Consider the following 18308-nt stretch of genomic DNA (forward strand, 5'->3'; position numbering starts at 1 on the left):
GAATATTCTGAATTGTTAGATAACAAATAAAACAACAATTAAGGGCAATATTTCCCCTCAAAGTTTAAATATCTGGGGCATTTTTATCACTTTTGTTGCCATTGCTAGAAATTGCACACTTCCCCTTTAAATGATGGAATAATATACTGTAAATTATTAAATTTGTTAATTACAGGGGTCTGGGTAGCTCAGCGAGTATTGACGCTAACTACCACCCCTGGAGTCGCGAGTTCGAATCCAGGGCGTGCTGAGTGACTCCAGCCAGGTCTCCTAAGCAACCAAATTGGCCCGGTTGCTAGGGAGGGTAGAGTCACATGGAGTAACCTCATCGTGGTTGCTATAATGTGGTTCTCACTCCCAGTGGGGCGCGTGGTGAGTTGTGCATGGATACCATGGAGAATAGCGTGAAGCCTCCACACGCGCTATGTCTCCGCGGTAATGCGCTCAACAAGCCACTTGATAAGATGCATGGATTGACGGTCTCAGACGCGGAGGCAACTGAGATTTGTCCTCCGCCACCCAGATTGAGACAAGTCACTACGACACCACGAGGACTTAGAATGCATTGGGAATTGGGCATTCCAAATTGGGGAGAAAAGGGGAGAAAAAAGAAAAGAAAAACAATTTGTTAATTACAGTGTAATTAAGTCTTAGTTACAATAATTTTGGACATTGAATATACTGTTTGATTTTAAAGTTCACTCTTCTTCTGTTTGTCTTCTTGTGTGTGAGATCCCACTACAGGTACGAAAAAAAAACATGAACACACACATTATAGATTATATATTTGTAATGTGAGATGTACATACAGTATATCCTAATAATTCCTCTCTTCTGAACAGACGACACTCCACTTGGACCTCCTGAGGACAAAGTTGCTGTGAGTGAAATTTAATTGTTTTTATGTAATATATTGTATTATATCATTTCAGTGCTTATGCATTTTTACTGTGCCAACATCTAACAAATCCTCACTTTTTGTGTTGCGTATGCAATTAAAGCAATAAGCCTCTCAAGGCAAAGCATCATAGAGATTTTACCATGGCCATATGGTGTTCTTTGGCACGATGTGAAGAGGAGTGCCTAATGCTGCCTTCACATGCATTCGGAATTATCGTAAATATCAGTTTCCTACTTGGAAATTGCACATTAACGCCTCCTCAAGTCGTAATTACGACTGGGAAACTTAAAGATAATTTTGATACCCCAGTTCCCGAGTTGGGAGGAGACGTAAACATTCAACATGGAGGAGGAGAGTACTATAGTTTTGTAATAGTGAATGATGGTTTTATTAATTTTTCTAAATGCAGCTACCATATTATGGCTTGCCATTTCAGTCAGATACATATATGTACAGTACTGTGCAAAAGTGATGTTTCACAAAAACATTTGTCTTCAGATGGTTATTTTTATCTTCAGCTTTAGTGTCAATAGAAAAAATGCATTTTAGACTCCCAAACATTCCTTTTGAAAATAGAATAGAATAGAAGAACAGGGAGCCCTGCAACAGATGGCATGGCCCCCACAGTATATATATATATATATATATATATATATATATATATATATATATATATATATACAAAAAAAAACAGTAATATTCAGATATTTAAAATACATTACATTATTGTGGCAGACTAGTAAATCATTGATAAGACAATGCAAAGAGTGGCTTTAGAATCCAATGTATTGTTTATTTCCATATTATTGAACATAAGCCTATCATTGGCCTACAATTCACAGCAATCCATTTTGCAGTTGAATTTGTCAGTCAGTCTGAGATTAATTATAAGGGCTTTTCAAAGAACGCGTCAATGTACACCTGCATCAGAAGCTTTTGGAGCGTCTCACTTTGGTTGCATCGTGTCATAAACATCGTTTTTAGGTCACTTTGTCAAGTTAAACATAGTTTGAAACATTGGAAACACGTCTTAAAATCCCTATGTTTTAATTTGCATTCCATCAAGCTGTGTTTGAACTCAAGAACGTGTTCTCATCTTGTGGTGTCTGCTGTCAGTAAGTGTGGTTTGTTCTCTGTATAAACTGCACATTGCCTATACAGCTGAAGTTTTGTTTACTGCACCGTGGAGAACACAGGTGGTACTTCAATCTTAAATTGCTCCGAAGGTTGGAATATTTCATATTATGGTCCGGGGAGATTCATTGACTCATTCATTCATTCACATGCATTCATTTTTTTTAACGCATTATTTTTTATATAATGAGTTACACTGAATTAACACATTGTATTTGACTGAAATTCGATCATCGTTAGCTACTTGTATTACGATGTCAACCATGTATTACGGTGTCAAAATAAGAGTTCCCCATGAAATATGCATGAATGAACCTGGCGTCCTTGTTTCTGACAACAAAGCACTTGAACATGACGTGCTTATAATTTCGACTTCAGAAGTAGGATAATTCCGATAGCCCGTGAAGGCAGCATAATATCCCTTTTACCCTGCTGTTCATTGGCATTTCATTGGCATTTCACCACGGCTCTAAATGTGGCTCCTCCAATCAGAAATTCAGATTCTGAACAATATTAATTTAATTGTACCTCAGTCCCAGGGCAACAGTGCAGCCTAGCAGGAGAATGGTCAATCCATCTGTGATGCGCAGTATATGTGTGTAGCTTGTTTGTGACCTCTATGCACCTTATCTGATTGTAGCACAATAAATCTAACTTAATGACACATATAAGAGAGAATTCTGTGCTTTTATCAGGCCTCAATGTTCATATCTTCATTCCAACAGCTTCTCCTGATGGAGGAAAAGTTTTTCACATACTTGCATTAAAGCCTCTCTTTAAAGCCTTTCCATTCTGCTTGTAGGTGTACGTGGTCGTGGGAATCGCGGCGGTCACATTCACGGGCTTCATCTTGATGCTTTTCATTCTGAAGTTTGGACGCAACTCAAAGTTCGGAATCAAAGGTAAGCACCTCTCAGCTCTGTGCGCAGCTCTGCCAAGCCCTCATTAAGGACTGTAGCTTTGGATAGACATATTGTGCTGGGAGGAATAAGTAGGTTTTCTTTTGTGAAAGTTGAAAAAGAAGAATGCTAAAGGAAGGCTGTGCTTCGTGTCTTTAACGAGCTCTACTAATTACTAATGCACATCTATCTAATCTATCCTTGTTTCTCATAGAGATGAGTGTATTAAAGTGCAGACCAATTTATTAAAGTTAGCATAAAGGTTTTTTAATGTCAACGTGAAATCAAGATTGACCCTGTTTATTGTGGACAATTCATCAGTGCATGCTACTCCAAAAAACTATGTTTGTTCTCAGAATTTTTCATTAAAACAACTCGTTCCTTCTCTGAAATTACTTACCTTTTCGGCTGACGTCAACAAGCCCTCGGTTTTCAACCCATCCCCTTCAACCACCTGTCATACAGAGACCACATTACGGAAATAAAATGGGTTGTAAACACTTTTTCATGTTGACCGTATAAACATTATTGTTGACTGTTGGATGACTTGTAAAGTGGTAGATACTAAAATTCTTAGTCCAGCATTCGCTTGCATTGATTGTCCTTTCATCCTGCTAAGTGTCTTGTGTCATGTCTTCAACAATAAGGAACAAGCACATGGATTGTGTTATGTTGTTCAGAGTTGATAGTTGAATTTTTATTTTAGTGCATTTGTCTTCAGATGCAAATTAATATAGATTAAGCTTCTGGTCCACTCAGTGGCTGAGATATTTGAGAAAACAGTGGGTTAGGTACATGTGATCATAAAATAGACTGAATTTCTGTGGACGAGTACATGGCGAGTGCTCAACTGCATTAAAGCGCCACCTGCATTTTAGATATGTATATTGTGATGGATGGTGATGAGGAAAATGTCTTTTTCCTAGTACTTGCTGCTTTCTGGTGGAATTAACTAACACTTTTAGCAGGGACATAGGGCTAACAGAGCCTGAATCACAAAAATAAATAAAATAGATGTTCATAAGATTGTAAACATATACAGTTAGGGCTGGGCGATATATCGAATGTTCATGATATAATTGTGAATGACTTGCTGACAATCTAAAATTAAGCAATATTGTGAATATCATGAAGATTTTAATGAGGTTTTGGCCATTATAGCAAATCAGTAGACTAATTCCACAATTCCATCCTTCAGGGCTGCACAATTAGTTTAAAAAACAAAAACAACAAAATGGAGTTGGTCATATGTGATTATTAAACCAAAAGTTTGCGATTTAAAGACCTACATGTCAGTGTGCACTTCAGAATAAACCAGTGACACACTGATCTGTGTGCACATGCTCTCAGGGCAGGCCACGTGCATTATGAAATCAGAGTACTGCATGCTCAAGCACTCGCGCAATTCCAAACATTAGTAACTGCTACAAACCTACAAACGCAGCACTTTATAACAGAAAAGGAGGAGATGACAGCATTTCACCAAATGCAGAACATTGTAAACTGTCAAATACACAGTGTACTTTCAGTGTTAAAATGGTGAAGGTGAAGTAAATATTACTTTTTACTTTTTAAATATATTACTTTTGTATAACACAACTTGACTTGGTCCCACAGTAATAATTTAGTATTATGCAATATTCAACTGGGTTCCAAAAAATAAGTGAGTAAAGTAGTTTTTGAACAATGTAACACGTTCCCTGTTTTTTCCTTAAATGAGGAAGCGGTGAGCCAGGTAAATGCTCAGTTCTCCATTTATTCAGTTTCTCTTTTTACGCTTTTCAGTGCTAACAAACTACACACACACGCACACACACACGCACACACACAGAACTGTGTGTGTCACTCCTCTCTCCTCTTTGGCTCTCAGCTCCCTTTTATCTCTCTGTCGCCTCTCACTGCAACACAGAACAGCTGTTAGTGGTCCGTGGACCACCTCGAACTTAAATGTCTGAAGAGCCAGATCCCAACAGGTGATGTACGTGTTGGTATCCTTCATGCGATGGAGCCACTGGAGCGGGGCGTGTTCTGAACAGAGGGTGAAAGCCTGTCCCAGGAGGTAATACCGAAGGGTGAGGACCACCCACTTGATGGCCAGAGACTTACCGAGAGTTTCTGGCTGATGTACAAAACCGGACGCTCCTCTCCCTCGACCACCTGGGACAACATGGCTCCCAACCCCAAGTCTGACGCGTCGGTCTGTAAAACAAAAGGGAGAGAGGAATAAGGAGAGTGTAGAAGTGGTCCACCATAAAGTGCAGCTTTCACTTGAGTAAAAGCCTGTTGGCACAGCTACGTCCACTGGACCGCATCTGGCGCTCCCTTTTTAGTAAGATCAGTCAGCGGGCTGGTGACAGTCGAATAGTTAGACACAAATCTACGGTAATAGCCAGCCAGCCCCATGAACTGTCTCACCTCCTTTTGGTCTTGGGTCTTTGGTGACTTGATTTTGGAGTTTTAAATTCACTTCCTCCGGAATCACTATCGCCAAAGCCATGGGCACCTCCTCTCTCCAATATTTCAGGAGATTGAGGTGGTACACCTGCTGTGCTCCGCCTCTGTCTGTCTCTTCTACCTCATATTTAATGTCCCCAACTCGCCGTGTGACCATAAAGGGCCCTTGCCACTTGGTAAGTAATTTGGAGCTCGATGTGGGTAGCAATACAAGCACTTTATCTCCCGGTGTGAACTCCCGCTGCCGAGTACCCCTATTATGCAGTCGGGACTAAAGTTCCTGAGCCTGTAGCAAATGCTCCTGTGAAATCGTCCTTGTGTGTGGAGTTTTGCTTTCAGGTCAAGAACGTATTGAATTTTGTTTTAGTTTGTGAAGGTCCTTTCTTTTATAACGTCCAATACGTCACGCGGTCGATGTCCATACAGTAATTCAAATGGGGCGAACCCTGTGGAGGCTCTCGAACTGCAAATAATAGGGGCTCGAGCCACTTATCCCAGTTCCAAGCATCATTGTGAATGAACTTATGAATCATGTTCTTAAGGGTTTTATTAAATCATTCGACCCTCCGTCTGTCTGAAGATGGTACACACTAGTCCAAATCGATTCAATCCCCAGTAATTCATAAAGTTCGCGGATAGTGTGAGACATAAAAGTAGTGCCTTGATCAGTGAGGATCTCTTTCGGGATCCCCACTCGGGAGATCATTTTGAAGAGTGCCTCTGCAACACCCCAAGCCGAGATGTTGCGGAGAGGCACTGCTTCTGGATATTGTGTTGCGTAATCCACCAGGACTAATGCAAAGCGATGTCTGCATGCTGACCATTATTATGGCCTGATGAGTTCCATACCAATTCTTTAGAAGGGAACCCCAATCAACTGTAGAGGGCACAATGGTGCTTTTGGGTTGGCCGGTGGATTTACCAATTGACATTCGCTGCATGTTGCACACCAGCTACAAACATCCCTGCGAATGCCCGGCCAGTAGAACCGGGCCATGAGCCGGTTTAGTGTTTTATCTTGCCCAAAGTGGCCTGCCATTGGACTATGATGAGCCACCTGGAATAACATTTCCCGACGGCTCTTTGGTACCAACAACTGGGTTGTATCTTCCTTTGTCTGAGGGTCCTGCATCACCCGATACAACCAGTCTTTTATAACTGCGAAATACGGGTATGAGAGAGCAACTGCCGGCTGAAGTTGTTATTTATTACTCTCATTTGGTAAAAGGCGTGCTTAAGGGTTTCATCCTGCGTTTGCTCCAGAGGGAAATCCCCTAGGGGAATCCCTCTCAAAGGTGGGAGAGTCGAGCCCTCCTCCTCCTTGCGTCATCCTGTCAAGGAGCTGACGAGGACGGCCCCGGCACCACCTCCCCATCCAGCGTGCTGCATACCCCATACCGTATTACTCTGTTGCAGGGCCCATCCACACACATTCCCTTCAATAATGTTTGGAACGCCGGCTAATTGGTCCCCCAGATTAGTGGATGGGTGAGGTGGGGACTATCTGCAGCCTCAATACTATCCTTTTGTCCCTGAAATTGAATTGTGACAGCCACTAAAGGATATTCATGCACATCCCCATGTACACACCGCACCCTCACCCTTCGTGCTGCATCCAAAGCCTCATCTTGAACCAAACATTTGTGTATAAAGGTTTGATTACATCTTGAATCCACCAAGGCTTGGCATGTACCCCCTTGAATGCTCACTGTAATCTGGTATGTCCCTGCTTGATCGGGGGCAGCCTGCGTCACATCAGGGACCCGAACCAACTCCCCCACCTCCATCACCTGGCATTGGTCCTGAAAATGCCGGGTTCCTCACAGCGCCAACAGACTTGCCCTGGCTTTCCCCCTACGCCCCTGGCAGCGGAGTCACCAACCTGCAGGGAAGGCGAAAAGGAGAGAGAGGAAGCCGGCGGGTTAGGGAAACCCCAAGAATGGGGCACCAGTTTTGGTGGAATGCCGCCCCGTTTTCGGGGTGCAGGTATAGGAAAAGGGGAAGAGGAGGGGGAAGGGCGAGAGGAGCGAGGAGAGAAAGCGAGAGCAGGGGGCTCGCCGCCAAATGGTCCTCAGCCAGCTGGATTGCCTCCGTCAGCAAAGTCAGGTGGTGGCACTGGACCCACTTGGCCATTCCTTTCGGTAACCCACTGACGAACTGCTCCAGTGGGACCATGAGGTTGATGACACCTTCAGTGTCGCGATCCTCTGCCAGCAGTCACCTCTGACAGGCATTGCGGAGCTGTTGGGTGAAGGCAAACGGGCAACCGCATTTGAGGTATGGCAGCATATGGAAGCACTGCCGGTGTTGTTCAGGGTTACGGCCGGCCCACTGCAAGATGGCCCGCTTGAGGTCTGCGTACTCCATGACGTTAGTGACCAGAAGCTGTTGGGCCATGAGTTGGGCTTCCCCGGACAGCAAGGGTAGCAATCGGGCTGCCCACTGGGTGTTAGGCAAGCCCCACAATTCAGCCACCGGCTCGAAGATCTCGATGAAGGTCTCTGGATCATCTTGCAGCCCCATCTTCGCGAGCGAGATGCTGCAGCCAGGATCGTGGCTGGATTACTCCCCTGGGCCATCAAGCTCCGCAATACTTGCCGGTGTTCTGCCTGGGCTTGGAGCAGGACCTGGAAATGCTGCTCCTGCTTTGCATGTAAGTCCAGGAGGGCCTGATGTTGGATCTGGTGGATGCCGGCAAGAGTCTTTTTATGATTAACATTTTTATTGATTTTTCAAAGCAAAGAAAAACAAAACATATATACAATGAATCAGCATTAACTCCCACAACTTCCCCTCCCCAATCAAGAACCCCACCCGACCCCAAACGAACATCCCAGTGGTCTTACATAAGTACACACATATACAGAGAATAAAATAATAAAAAAATAAAAAAATAAATATATATATATATATATATATATATATATATATACACACACACACACACACACATACATGCATACATACATACATACATACATACATATACACATATAATAAACATACAAATCTAAACTATACCTCTCTCTCCACAGACCCACTCTGAGAGCCCCCCCAAAAACATCAAATATCTACCCCATTTCCCAATAAAAGTATCCCATATCCCCAGCCTTCTACACGTTACCTCTTTGAAGGCTGCCACCCTTCCCATCTCCTCGCACCACTCCTGAATTGAGGGTGCTCCCACCGACTTCCAACCCCTTAAAATAATCTGTCTGCCTATCATCGCACTGGTGAGGACCCAATTGTTTATGTATTTGTCACCTACGTCGATGACCACCCCATCACCCAAAACACAGAGTCTGGGGCAAAACGAAATCCGAATGCCCAACACGTCACACACAACACTCTGTACCTTCAACCAAAATTCCTGAATCTCAGCGCACCACCAAAAAACATGGGCCATGTCTCCATCCTCTGATTGGCATCGACAGCAGGTGGGTGTGTCTTTAAGACCAAGCCTATACAATTTAGAGGGGGTCCAATAGAACCGATATAAAATCTTGAATTGTATAAGGTGCACCCTTGCATCTCTCGATGCAGTTTTTATGTTTTTTAAAATCCTAGCCCATTCTCCCTCCTCCAATTCCAGGTTTAAATCTTTCTCCCATAATCTCTTGAGAGTGGTTGAGACTCCGTCCCCCAGACACTGAATTAATAAGGAGTAATACACTGATGCCTCATGGCCCTTTCCAAAAGCAGAAATCACCTCTCCTAGAGTATCTGCTGCTTTAGGGGGGTGTATGCTATTCCGAAAAATAGTACAGAGCAAGTGGCGTAACTGAAGATACCTAAAAAACTGAGATCTGGGGATCCCAAAATATTGAACCAAATTTTCAAAGGACCTCATCACACCGCTCTCATGAAGATCACCGAGTGAATTAACCCCCCTCGCAATCCACTCTGACCAACAAAAAGGGGACTTATTAATGCATAGTTAGGGGTTTAGGGGTAATGCATAAGGTTTAGCCATAGGCTCGAGGCAACATTTAGATAAATATCTGAATTAAACACTCTGGACACATTTGTCCATACTGAGTGCAAATGTGAAATAACGAGGTGTGATTTAACTTCTCTGTTTAGTTTGATGGAAAGGCTTGAATGGCAAAATACAGAACCAGGGAGGGGCTCTTTCAGGTGGAATCGACCAATGAGCCAAATGTCTGAGACCGAATGCATAATAATAAAACAAAATCTTGGGTAGGCCTAGCCCATCTTTGTCAATCGGCCTATGTAACTTATTGAAATGTAATCTGGGGTGCTTACCACTCCAAATGAAAGACTTCGCTATGCTCTCAAATTGCTTGAAATAAGAGAGGGGGACATCTACCGGGAGAGACTACATTTTGGAATACAGTTAATTTTAATAACATTAACCTTCCCGATCATCGATAAATGTAATGAAGCCCACCTGTCTACATCGCTCGAAAATCTTTTTATTAAAGGGTCAAAATTAACTCTGACTAAATCAGACAAATTTGTTGGGAATAAAATGCCCAAATACTTAATGCCCTGTTTGGGCCACTGGAAGGCGCCTGGCTGGAAGGCCGTTACTGGACAGTACGCTGTCAAAGACAAAGCTTCGGATTTAGACCAGTTGACTTTGAATCCTGAGAATTTGGAAAAGGAATGAATAATTCTGTGAAGGCAAGGCATAGATTTAGTAGGGTCAGAGACGAATAATAAAATATCATCTGCATAAAGCAGAAGCTTATGCGCCACGCCTCCCGCCATCACCCCTGGAAAATCATCCTCCTTTCTTATCGCGGCTGCTAATGATTCCAGGGCAAGACAGAACAATAATGGGGAAAGAGGGCAACCCTGAAAGGTGCCCCTATCCAGAGTAAAATAATCTGAAATTAATCCATTTGTTTGTACCGCTGCTACAGGGTGTCTATAAAGTAACTTGATCCAACCAATAAATGTACTCCCAAACCCATACATTTCCAAAATCGTAAAAAAATAATCCCATTCTACCATATCAAACGCCTTTTCTGCATCAAGTGAGATGGCAGCGACCGGAGTCTGATCATTCGCCACTGACCACATGATATTGATGAAACGCCTAATATTATCAGAAGAGCTATGACCCCGAATAAACCCTACCTGATCTATATGTATAAGAGATGTCATAACTTTACTTAATCGGTTAGCCAAAATGTTAGCCAAAATTTTGGATCTTTGTCTTTTTTAAGAATCAGACTGATCCGGGCTTGTGTCATGGTTGGCGGAAGCTTCCCATTCTTTAATGATTCAGAATAAACTTCTAACAAAAGTGGAGCCAGTTCTGTAGCATAAGATCTAAAAAAATTCAGCAGCAAAACCATCTGGCCCCGGAGCCTTGCCTGTAGGGAAGGACTTAATTACCTCGTCAAGTTCCTCCAAGGTTATCTCAGAATCAAGAGAGTTTTTTGCTCATTCGTCAGTTTAGGGAGTTCTAATGGTTCCACAAAGTTTCTAATATCTTCATCAGTAGACGAAGACGTGGAACTATAGAGATCAAGATTGAATTCTTTAAAGGCGTTATTAATATCAATGGCTGAGGTAAATATTTCACCACCAGCAGATTTCACTGAGGGAATGGTAGAAAAAGACTCTCTCTGCTTTATATATTTAGCCAAAAGCTTCCCTGCTTTGTCCCCTGACTCAAAGTATGTCTTGCCCTGAACAACCAAAACTCCACTTTCCGTGACAAAATAGTATTATATCTGTATTTCAATTGGGTCAATTCTCTGAGACCATCAGACGACATTCGGCGCTTCAGCTCTGCCTCTGCACTTTTAATATTTCTTTCCAAACTCCACGAGTTCTCGTGCTTTGGATTTTTTGGTGAATGAGGCATACTGTATGATCCTACCCCTAAGAACAGCCTTAAGTGCCTCCCAAGCCACGCCCACAGAAGGTACTGAGGACCAGTTGGTCTCCGTATAGACTTTGATTTCAGTCTTTAACATTTGTTGGAAATCAGGATTTTGCAAAAGGGATACATTAAAGTGCCAACTATATGATTTATTTTTCTCTGTATGTGGCAGCATCTCTAAGTTCGCCAGGGTGTGATCTGAGACTAAAATGTTTCCAATTGAGCAGTCCACAACAGATGAAATGAGGGACTTAGATATATATATATATATATATATATATATATATATATATATATATATATATAAAACATCTATTCTAGAGTAAATCTTATGAAGTGATGAAAAAAATTTATAATCCCTACCAGATGGGTTCAAAAGTCGCCAGATATCTGCAAGACCAAGATTTTTACACATCCTGTGAAGTGTCAGTGTTGCTCTAGGGGGCTTGCACACTTTTGCTTCACTATGATCAAGGACTGAGTCCATCAAAAGATTAAAGTCTCCTCCCAATATTATGTCATGAGGGGTGCCAGCAGCTTGCAACATCCCATCAAGATCTATAAAAAAGCCCTGATCATCAGCGTTAGGTGCGTAAATATTAGCCAAAATCAACCTTTGCCCCTGAATTTCTCCTAAAACAACAATGACTCTTCCTAATTTATCTTTAATATGTTTCAGACATTTGAATTGTAGATGCTTATTTATCATTGTAATGACTCCCCTGCTCTTACTTGAACCAGCACTAAAGAAAACATGTCCAACCCATATCTTACTAAATTTTTCAGCTTCCTGCGGGGAAAGATGTGTTTCTTGAAGAAACACAATATCATATTTCTTACGTTTAAGATTTTTTATAGGGTGCCCCAACCCATTCACATTCCATGTGGAGAGAGACAACTTATTCATATTAACAACTGACATATTGATATAATAAAAATAAATAAATTATGTGTCAAAAACAAGATTACACAGACCACATTCCCCATTAATGCAACAGTCAAACCCCAAACTTCCCCCCGAACAAAACAAACAGAAAAAAGAAAAACGTGCGCATTAACCCCGTGCATGACAGTGCCAACCGGCGTCAATCCCTCAAAACTCAAACAATCCATGTACCCCTATGAGAACCCCTGCGACAACTTTGCCATTGTATTATTCAAGTCCGGTGTTTCTGCACAAATTTTGTGAGGCAAAATTACATAACAGAAAATACTTTGTAAAACAGACCCCAGCCAACAGGCAGAATAACAGAAAAAACATGTAGATTAATTCACAGAACAGTCTCAAAGGTGTGTTCCTCCACAAAACAAACTCCAGCTGATATAAAGCCGTTCAGTTTCCTCGGACAGACAAACAATTGTTCAGTGAGCTGGCTGTTATGAGTGCAGCAGATGACATAATCATTCTACTGTCCCTTAAAAATACTCCACAAAATCAAACTCCAGCCAACAGGAGGCATAAGCACAAAGAACGAACAGATTTATCCACAACTGTCCCGAAGTAGTGTAATTCCACAAAACAAGCTCCAGCCGCTAGCCGGAGCCAGCACGAAAAACAAAACCAGCATCCCGTTTCCTCGGATGATCAAGAGCCAAACTAACTCGGAATAAAAAATACACCATAACTTACTCAGCCCATCAACTTTATAAAAGACGTCCTTTATGTGAGCATGTAGATATTTTGCGGTCATCCATAGTGTCCATTCTCGATCTGGCCGGGAACTTCAGTGTAAAAAAGATTTCCATCAATGCAAAAGTTTCTTGGAGTCATGCCATAAAACAAACTCCAGCCGCTAGGCGCAGTCAACGCAAAAAGAAACAAAAATGGCACCCAGCTTTTTCAGATAATAAGAGTTCCTCAACTGCAAGGCAGTCCACTAATATAAGAAACATCAAATGGCTTACTCCAATGTATTTATGAAGGAGAGTGCCTGTTTTGGACATGTAAATACTTTGCGACCATTCTTTGTTTCTATTCTCAGTTTGGTCGGGAACATCAGTGCAAAAGCTATCTTCTGTTGGTGTAAGAGTTTCTTGCATTCTCTGAACCGATCGCGTTTCTCTCTTGTCGAATTCGCAAAGTCCGGGAACAAGAAAATATTGTGATTCTTCCAAGAAAGTTTTCTTTTGCTCCTCGCCTTGCGCAACACGAGATCTTTATCGGATGATTTCAGAAATTTGGCTAGAATCGATCGGGGCCTTTCTCCCTCAGCAGATCTGCGAGCTGGGACTCTGTGAGCTCGCTCGATTTCCAGTTTATCCAGTTTATCCATCCAGTTAAACAAGGAAGCGGCGAGCCAGGTAAATTCTCAGTTCTCCATTTATTCAGTTTCTCTTTTTACACTTTTCAGTGCTGACAACAAACTATACACACACACAGAATGGCACGTGTCACTCCTCTCTCCTCTGTGGTTCTCAGCTCCCTTTTATCTCTCTGTCACTGTCCAGTCAAAACAACAACCTTATAAAAGCTGCTTTTTTCTACATGGAGAGGGTCTCCTCATGGGGGCAGCCATGTTGAGATCGCATGACCAGTCAAATACTACTCACTTAATCTCAGTAACCAGCCTGTTATTGGACACTTTCACTCTTGGATTAGAGTAATCATGTCTGACTGTGAATAGTGAATTTCTACAATGGCATCTGTGACTGAAAACTATTGATTTTGAATGATGCTGCATCCAAGTGACTAGGTGTCACAATTAGTTCTGAGTTGAGCAACACAATTAGTGTAAAAAAAATAAAATAAAAAAATGATTGTGTAATTGTCATACAAGTCATGTGCTAAAGACATAAAATAAAAAATAATGCGTAAACCACAATTTTCAAAGACCGAACTTCAAGTACTTTTGGAGGAAGTAGAAAATCATAAACAACAGCTATTCTCACAGTTTAAAAATACTGCCACAAATGCAGACAAGAAAAAAGTCTGGGCAGATATTACTCACAAAAGCAGAAACCAACAAAAAAACAATGCTTAACCACACGTGGGGAGCTATAGTTCCAACCACACAACTATGCTATGCTGTTTTCGTTGGACCAATAGTTTCGGGTAACACCAAATTGTTGAACTATGTTGGTAACGATGTAATGTGCTACCATAGATGGCTAACGTTGCTTGAGAAATGCACCCCTGCGTTGCTAGGGTGTTCTGGTTGGTTGCTAATTGGTTGTTTATTGGCCCAAGTCAAATGAATCCACTCCGATGTCTCTATGATATTCTGGACACTAGATATGGCTCAGGTCCCTTCTTCAGTGTAAATTTATGGGATATTTTTGTTTGGTTTGATGTCCGCCAGGTGAAAATTGTAAATCTAATCAAAGTAATGGCACAGCTCTCTTTAAAAATGTCAGGTTGATACATGAACGTAACATGAATGTATGTTTTGGCTGGCCTTGATTTGATGCGTGCTTGTGTGTTTGCATCCGTCCTGGCTGCTGACAGCTTGATAGTGAGTTGGTTCAACATTTTGGGATTCCCAGATTTCAGTTCTTTAGGTATTTACAGCTGCACCATCTGCTTTGTACTATTTTTGGGAGTAGCATACACCCCCCTAAAGTGGCAGATACTCTAGGAGTGGTGATTACTGCTTTTGGAAAAGGTCATGAGGCATCAGTGTATTACTCCCTGCTATTTCAGAGTCTGGGGGACGGAGCTTTAACTTCTATCAAGAGAATATGGGAGAAAGATTTAAACTTGGTATTGGAGGAGGGAGTGTGGGCTAGGATTCTGAAGAATGTCTGTATCTAGAGATGCAAGGGTGTGCCTTATGCAATTCAAGATTTTACATAGATTCTATTGGATCCCCTCTAGATTGTATAGGCTTGGTCTTAAAGACACACCCACCTGCTGGTGATGCCAATCAGAAGATGGAGACAAAACCCATGTTTTTTGGGGGTGTGTTAAGATCCAAGAATTTTGGTTGAAGGTTCAGAGTTTTGTGTGTGACGTGTTGGGCTCTCGGGTTTCGTTTTGCCCCAGACTCTGTGTTTTGGGCGATGGGGCGGACATCGATGAAGGGAAAAACACATAAAAAATTGGGTCCTGACCAGTGTTATGACAGGAAGACAGATTGTTTTAAGGGGATGGAAGTCGGCTGGAGTGCCCTCATTTTGGGAGTGGTGCACGGAGATGGGGAGGGTGGCAGCTTTGAGGAGGTGTCATGTAGAAGGCTTGGGATCTGGGATTCATTTGATGAGAAATGGGGCAGTTATTTGGCGTTTTTGGGGGACTCTCGGGGAGGAGCTGTGGAGAGAGAGGCATAGTTTTAGATGTGTAGGATTATTATATAATTTTTTGTGTGTGTGTACTTATGTGTGACCATAGGGATGTTCATTGGGGGTCGGGGTGGGGTTGGTGATTGGGCAGGGGGAGGGGTAGTAGTGGGAGTTAAATGTTGATTCAGTGTATATTTGTTTTGTTTTTCTTTGTCATCTATATTAATCAATCAAAAAACTGTTAATCGGAAAATACTTAATTCCTAAACTGTTCTTCTAGCCATGCAGTGATTTAATGAAAGCAAAGAAATCTGACCTTTTGTACAAAGATGTTAACACGGTCAATGTCACAAATTGGCTTAGGGTAAATTACAAGTAGTGTAGAATCTTAAATATGTCTTATTCATCATAATTTGTATTTTATTTTTTTACTTGTTTTAAATTAGATTTTAAATCCCAGATTTTCAGTGTGGACTTTTGGACCTCATTGTCCACATTCACACACACAGGCACACAAACACAGTGAGTCACTGCAGCTTAGAGTAAAGCAGAGCCCTGCACCATTCAGAGAGGAGCGGAAGTGGAGTGGGAATGAAACGAGGTGAAATTGTAGCCCTCAGGTTCAGGAAGTGTGGGTGTCTGCAGAGATATGCCACTCCATCTGCCAGAGACAGAGAGAGGGACAGCCAAAGAAGTAGTGTCAGCAACCTTGTGCCTATCAATGATTCAGAGGGCAGGTATCAGTTTTCTCTGGTTTGGACGAATAAAAATAAAATCAATAAAGCTTGTGAAGGTCAGAAGTATCATGAGTCCTTGAATCGTAGCCTTTGGTTAACGCAGCAAAGGTGCACCTCAACCCCTCCTTCCACCATCAGAGGTTTTTAGAGGAATGTTCCAGGTTCAAAACAAATTTGCATGAACAAATCAAATCAACATGAAATCAAACTTTTTATTTCTGTTGATTACAACTGACAGAAATTTAATATATATATATATAAAAAAGGTCTGTTGGGCAAGGCATTACACACTGATAAATGTTAAAATTAGGACTGTCAATCGATTAAAATTTGTAACTGAATTTATTACATGGCATGCCGATTAATAAATCGAATTATTCGCAATTAATCGCATGTATCAAAATTTGCTGAGAAAGGCCCCCAAATAAAGATAATTCAATATAAATATATATGATAATTCAAATAACTAAATATATGTATGTCAAGATCCTGCCATCTCTGCTTGGTCTTTTCTTACTCATTAGTGGCAGGATTCTGACATCCTTGTTCTTTGTTGTTATTTGTACTTTCTGTTTGTATTTTGTCTCTCCCAGTTTGTATTTGTGTATTTTCTTTTTCCTTAATAAATAAGTTTTTTGGAGTATACTCTGTCTGCACTTGGGTTCTTCATACAAACCCTGACTTTATTATTGTGGCAGACAATTAAAGCATTGATTAGACAATGGAACAAGTGGCTTTACAAGTCTATATATTGTTTGTTTTATTCCCATATCATTGAACATAAGCTTGCAGTTTTGCACAGCTTGAATTTTGCAATTTCATCAATCTGTCTTGTTCTCAGAGGACGCATCTTGTGTTTCATCTGCGCTAAATATCATTTGTCTTCTATGTACACATGCATCAGACAGATGCTTCTGGAGCACCTCACTGGTTTCCTGTGGCATAAACGGCACACTTTTAAGACGCTGTGTCAAGTTAAAAGTAGTTGAAACTATGAAAATCGCATCTCGAGATCCCTGCATTATGTTGTTCTTCGTCCAGTTGTCAAGAACGCGACCTGTGTGTGCGACTCTCATTCACCTGCCGGAGAAGAACCTCAGAACTAGACTGCACTTGACCCAGCCCATTACCGCCTTGTGCACAATTTCGCCAAACCCACTTGCATCTAGATTTAGCGCATGCTTGAATGAAAATACCAAAACTACCTGGCCATGACCATTTACTTTATTTTTAAATCACACTAAATTAATATGTTAAATCGACAGCCCTAGTTATAGGGCTAACACGAGATATGTTAACATGAGATAAGTATGATAAAATCACATAGTTACCTTGTCTGTGTAAAGTTATATACAAACTTTCAACTCCTGTCATGACCGTGTAAAGCCAACATGTTAACTTTCACATGATATGTAAAAGGATGCCAAGAAAGGGACTATTAACTTAGAGAAAAATCCACTCACAGGAAGTACATCTGTAACTAGAAAATTATTTAGGCAACTTTACTGCTCAAATAACACAGTTTTGTACCTAAGAATTAAAATAAGAGCTTGCAAACACTCCGGAATGCCTTACCCCATAGACTTACATTGTAAGTGCACTATTGTACTGTACAAGCAATTTCTTTGTTTTACTATATGTTTTTACAAGCTGAGGGATGAGTCAGATTGTTTTCTGTAGTAATCGACATTATGACACAGGCAATGTCCATAAAGCTTACTTGTTTTGAACTTGGAACATTCTTTTAAAAAAGAATATCTCTAATCTTGGACTTTCATGTTCAGAAACTTCCCTGATTTAAAAAAACACAAAAAAAAAACATTTCATTTTGTTAATACTTTTTCTGAAGAAAGATGAAGGTAAATGATTATGAAAAACAAAGTAATAAATTCTAATCCATTATTTGGTAGAGTGGGGTTAAAATAACAATTTCCATCTATGATTTTGGAGCAAAACTACTGGTCAAAAAATCCTAAGAAACATGGCAGCATCATTATTTTAGGCAGATCTATTACTAAAATCAGTAAATAACAGCACCTCTTGTTGCATTATATGCCAATGGTTTGAATCCAAAATGAAAAAACAAAACAAAACAACTTTTTTGT

General features: G+C 41.1%; 1 protein-coding gene across 2 annotated transcripts in view; it reads left to right on the forward strand.

The window, feature by feature from the left end:
- LOC127415116 (BDNF/NT-3 growth factors receptor-like) overlaps positions 1 to 18308 on the forward strand; it is an 88163-nt gene that overhangs the window by 10939 nt on the left and 58916 nt on the right. The window contains exons 10-12 of one of the 2 annotated variants that reach the window (XM_051653684.1): positions 733 to 744; positions 843 to 880; positions 2838 to 2937. In XM_051653684.1, the coding sequence (XP_051509644.1) occupies positions 733 to 744; positions 843 to 880; positions 2838 to 2937 (150 nt within the window). The remainder of the gene's footprint in view (positions 1 to 732; positions 745 to 842; positions 881 to 2837; positions 2938 to 18308) is intronic. The other variant, XM_051653685.1, reaches the window with a different exon arrangement.

The sequence above is a fragment of the Myxocyprinus asiaticus genome, chromosome 24 (genome assembly GCF_019703515.2).
Source record: "Myxocyprinus asiaticus isolate MX2 ecotype Aquarium Trade chromosome 24, UBuf_Myxa_2, whole genome shotgun sequence".
Taxonomy (NCBI): Eukaryota; Metazoa; Chordata; class Actinopteri; order Cypriniformes; family Catostomidae; genus Myxocyprinus; species Myxocyprinus asiaticus.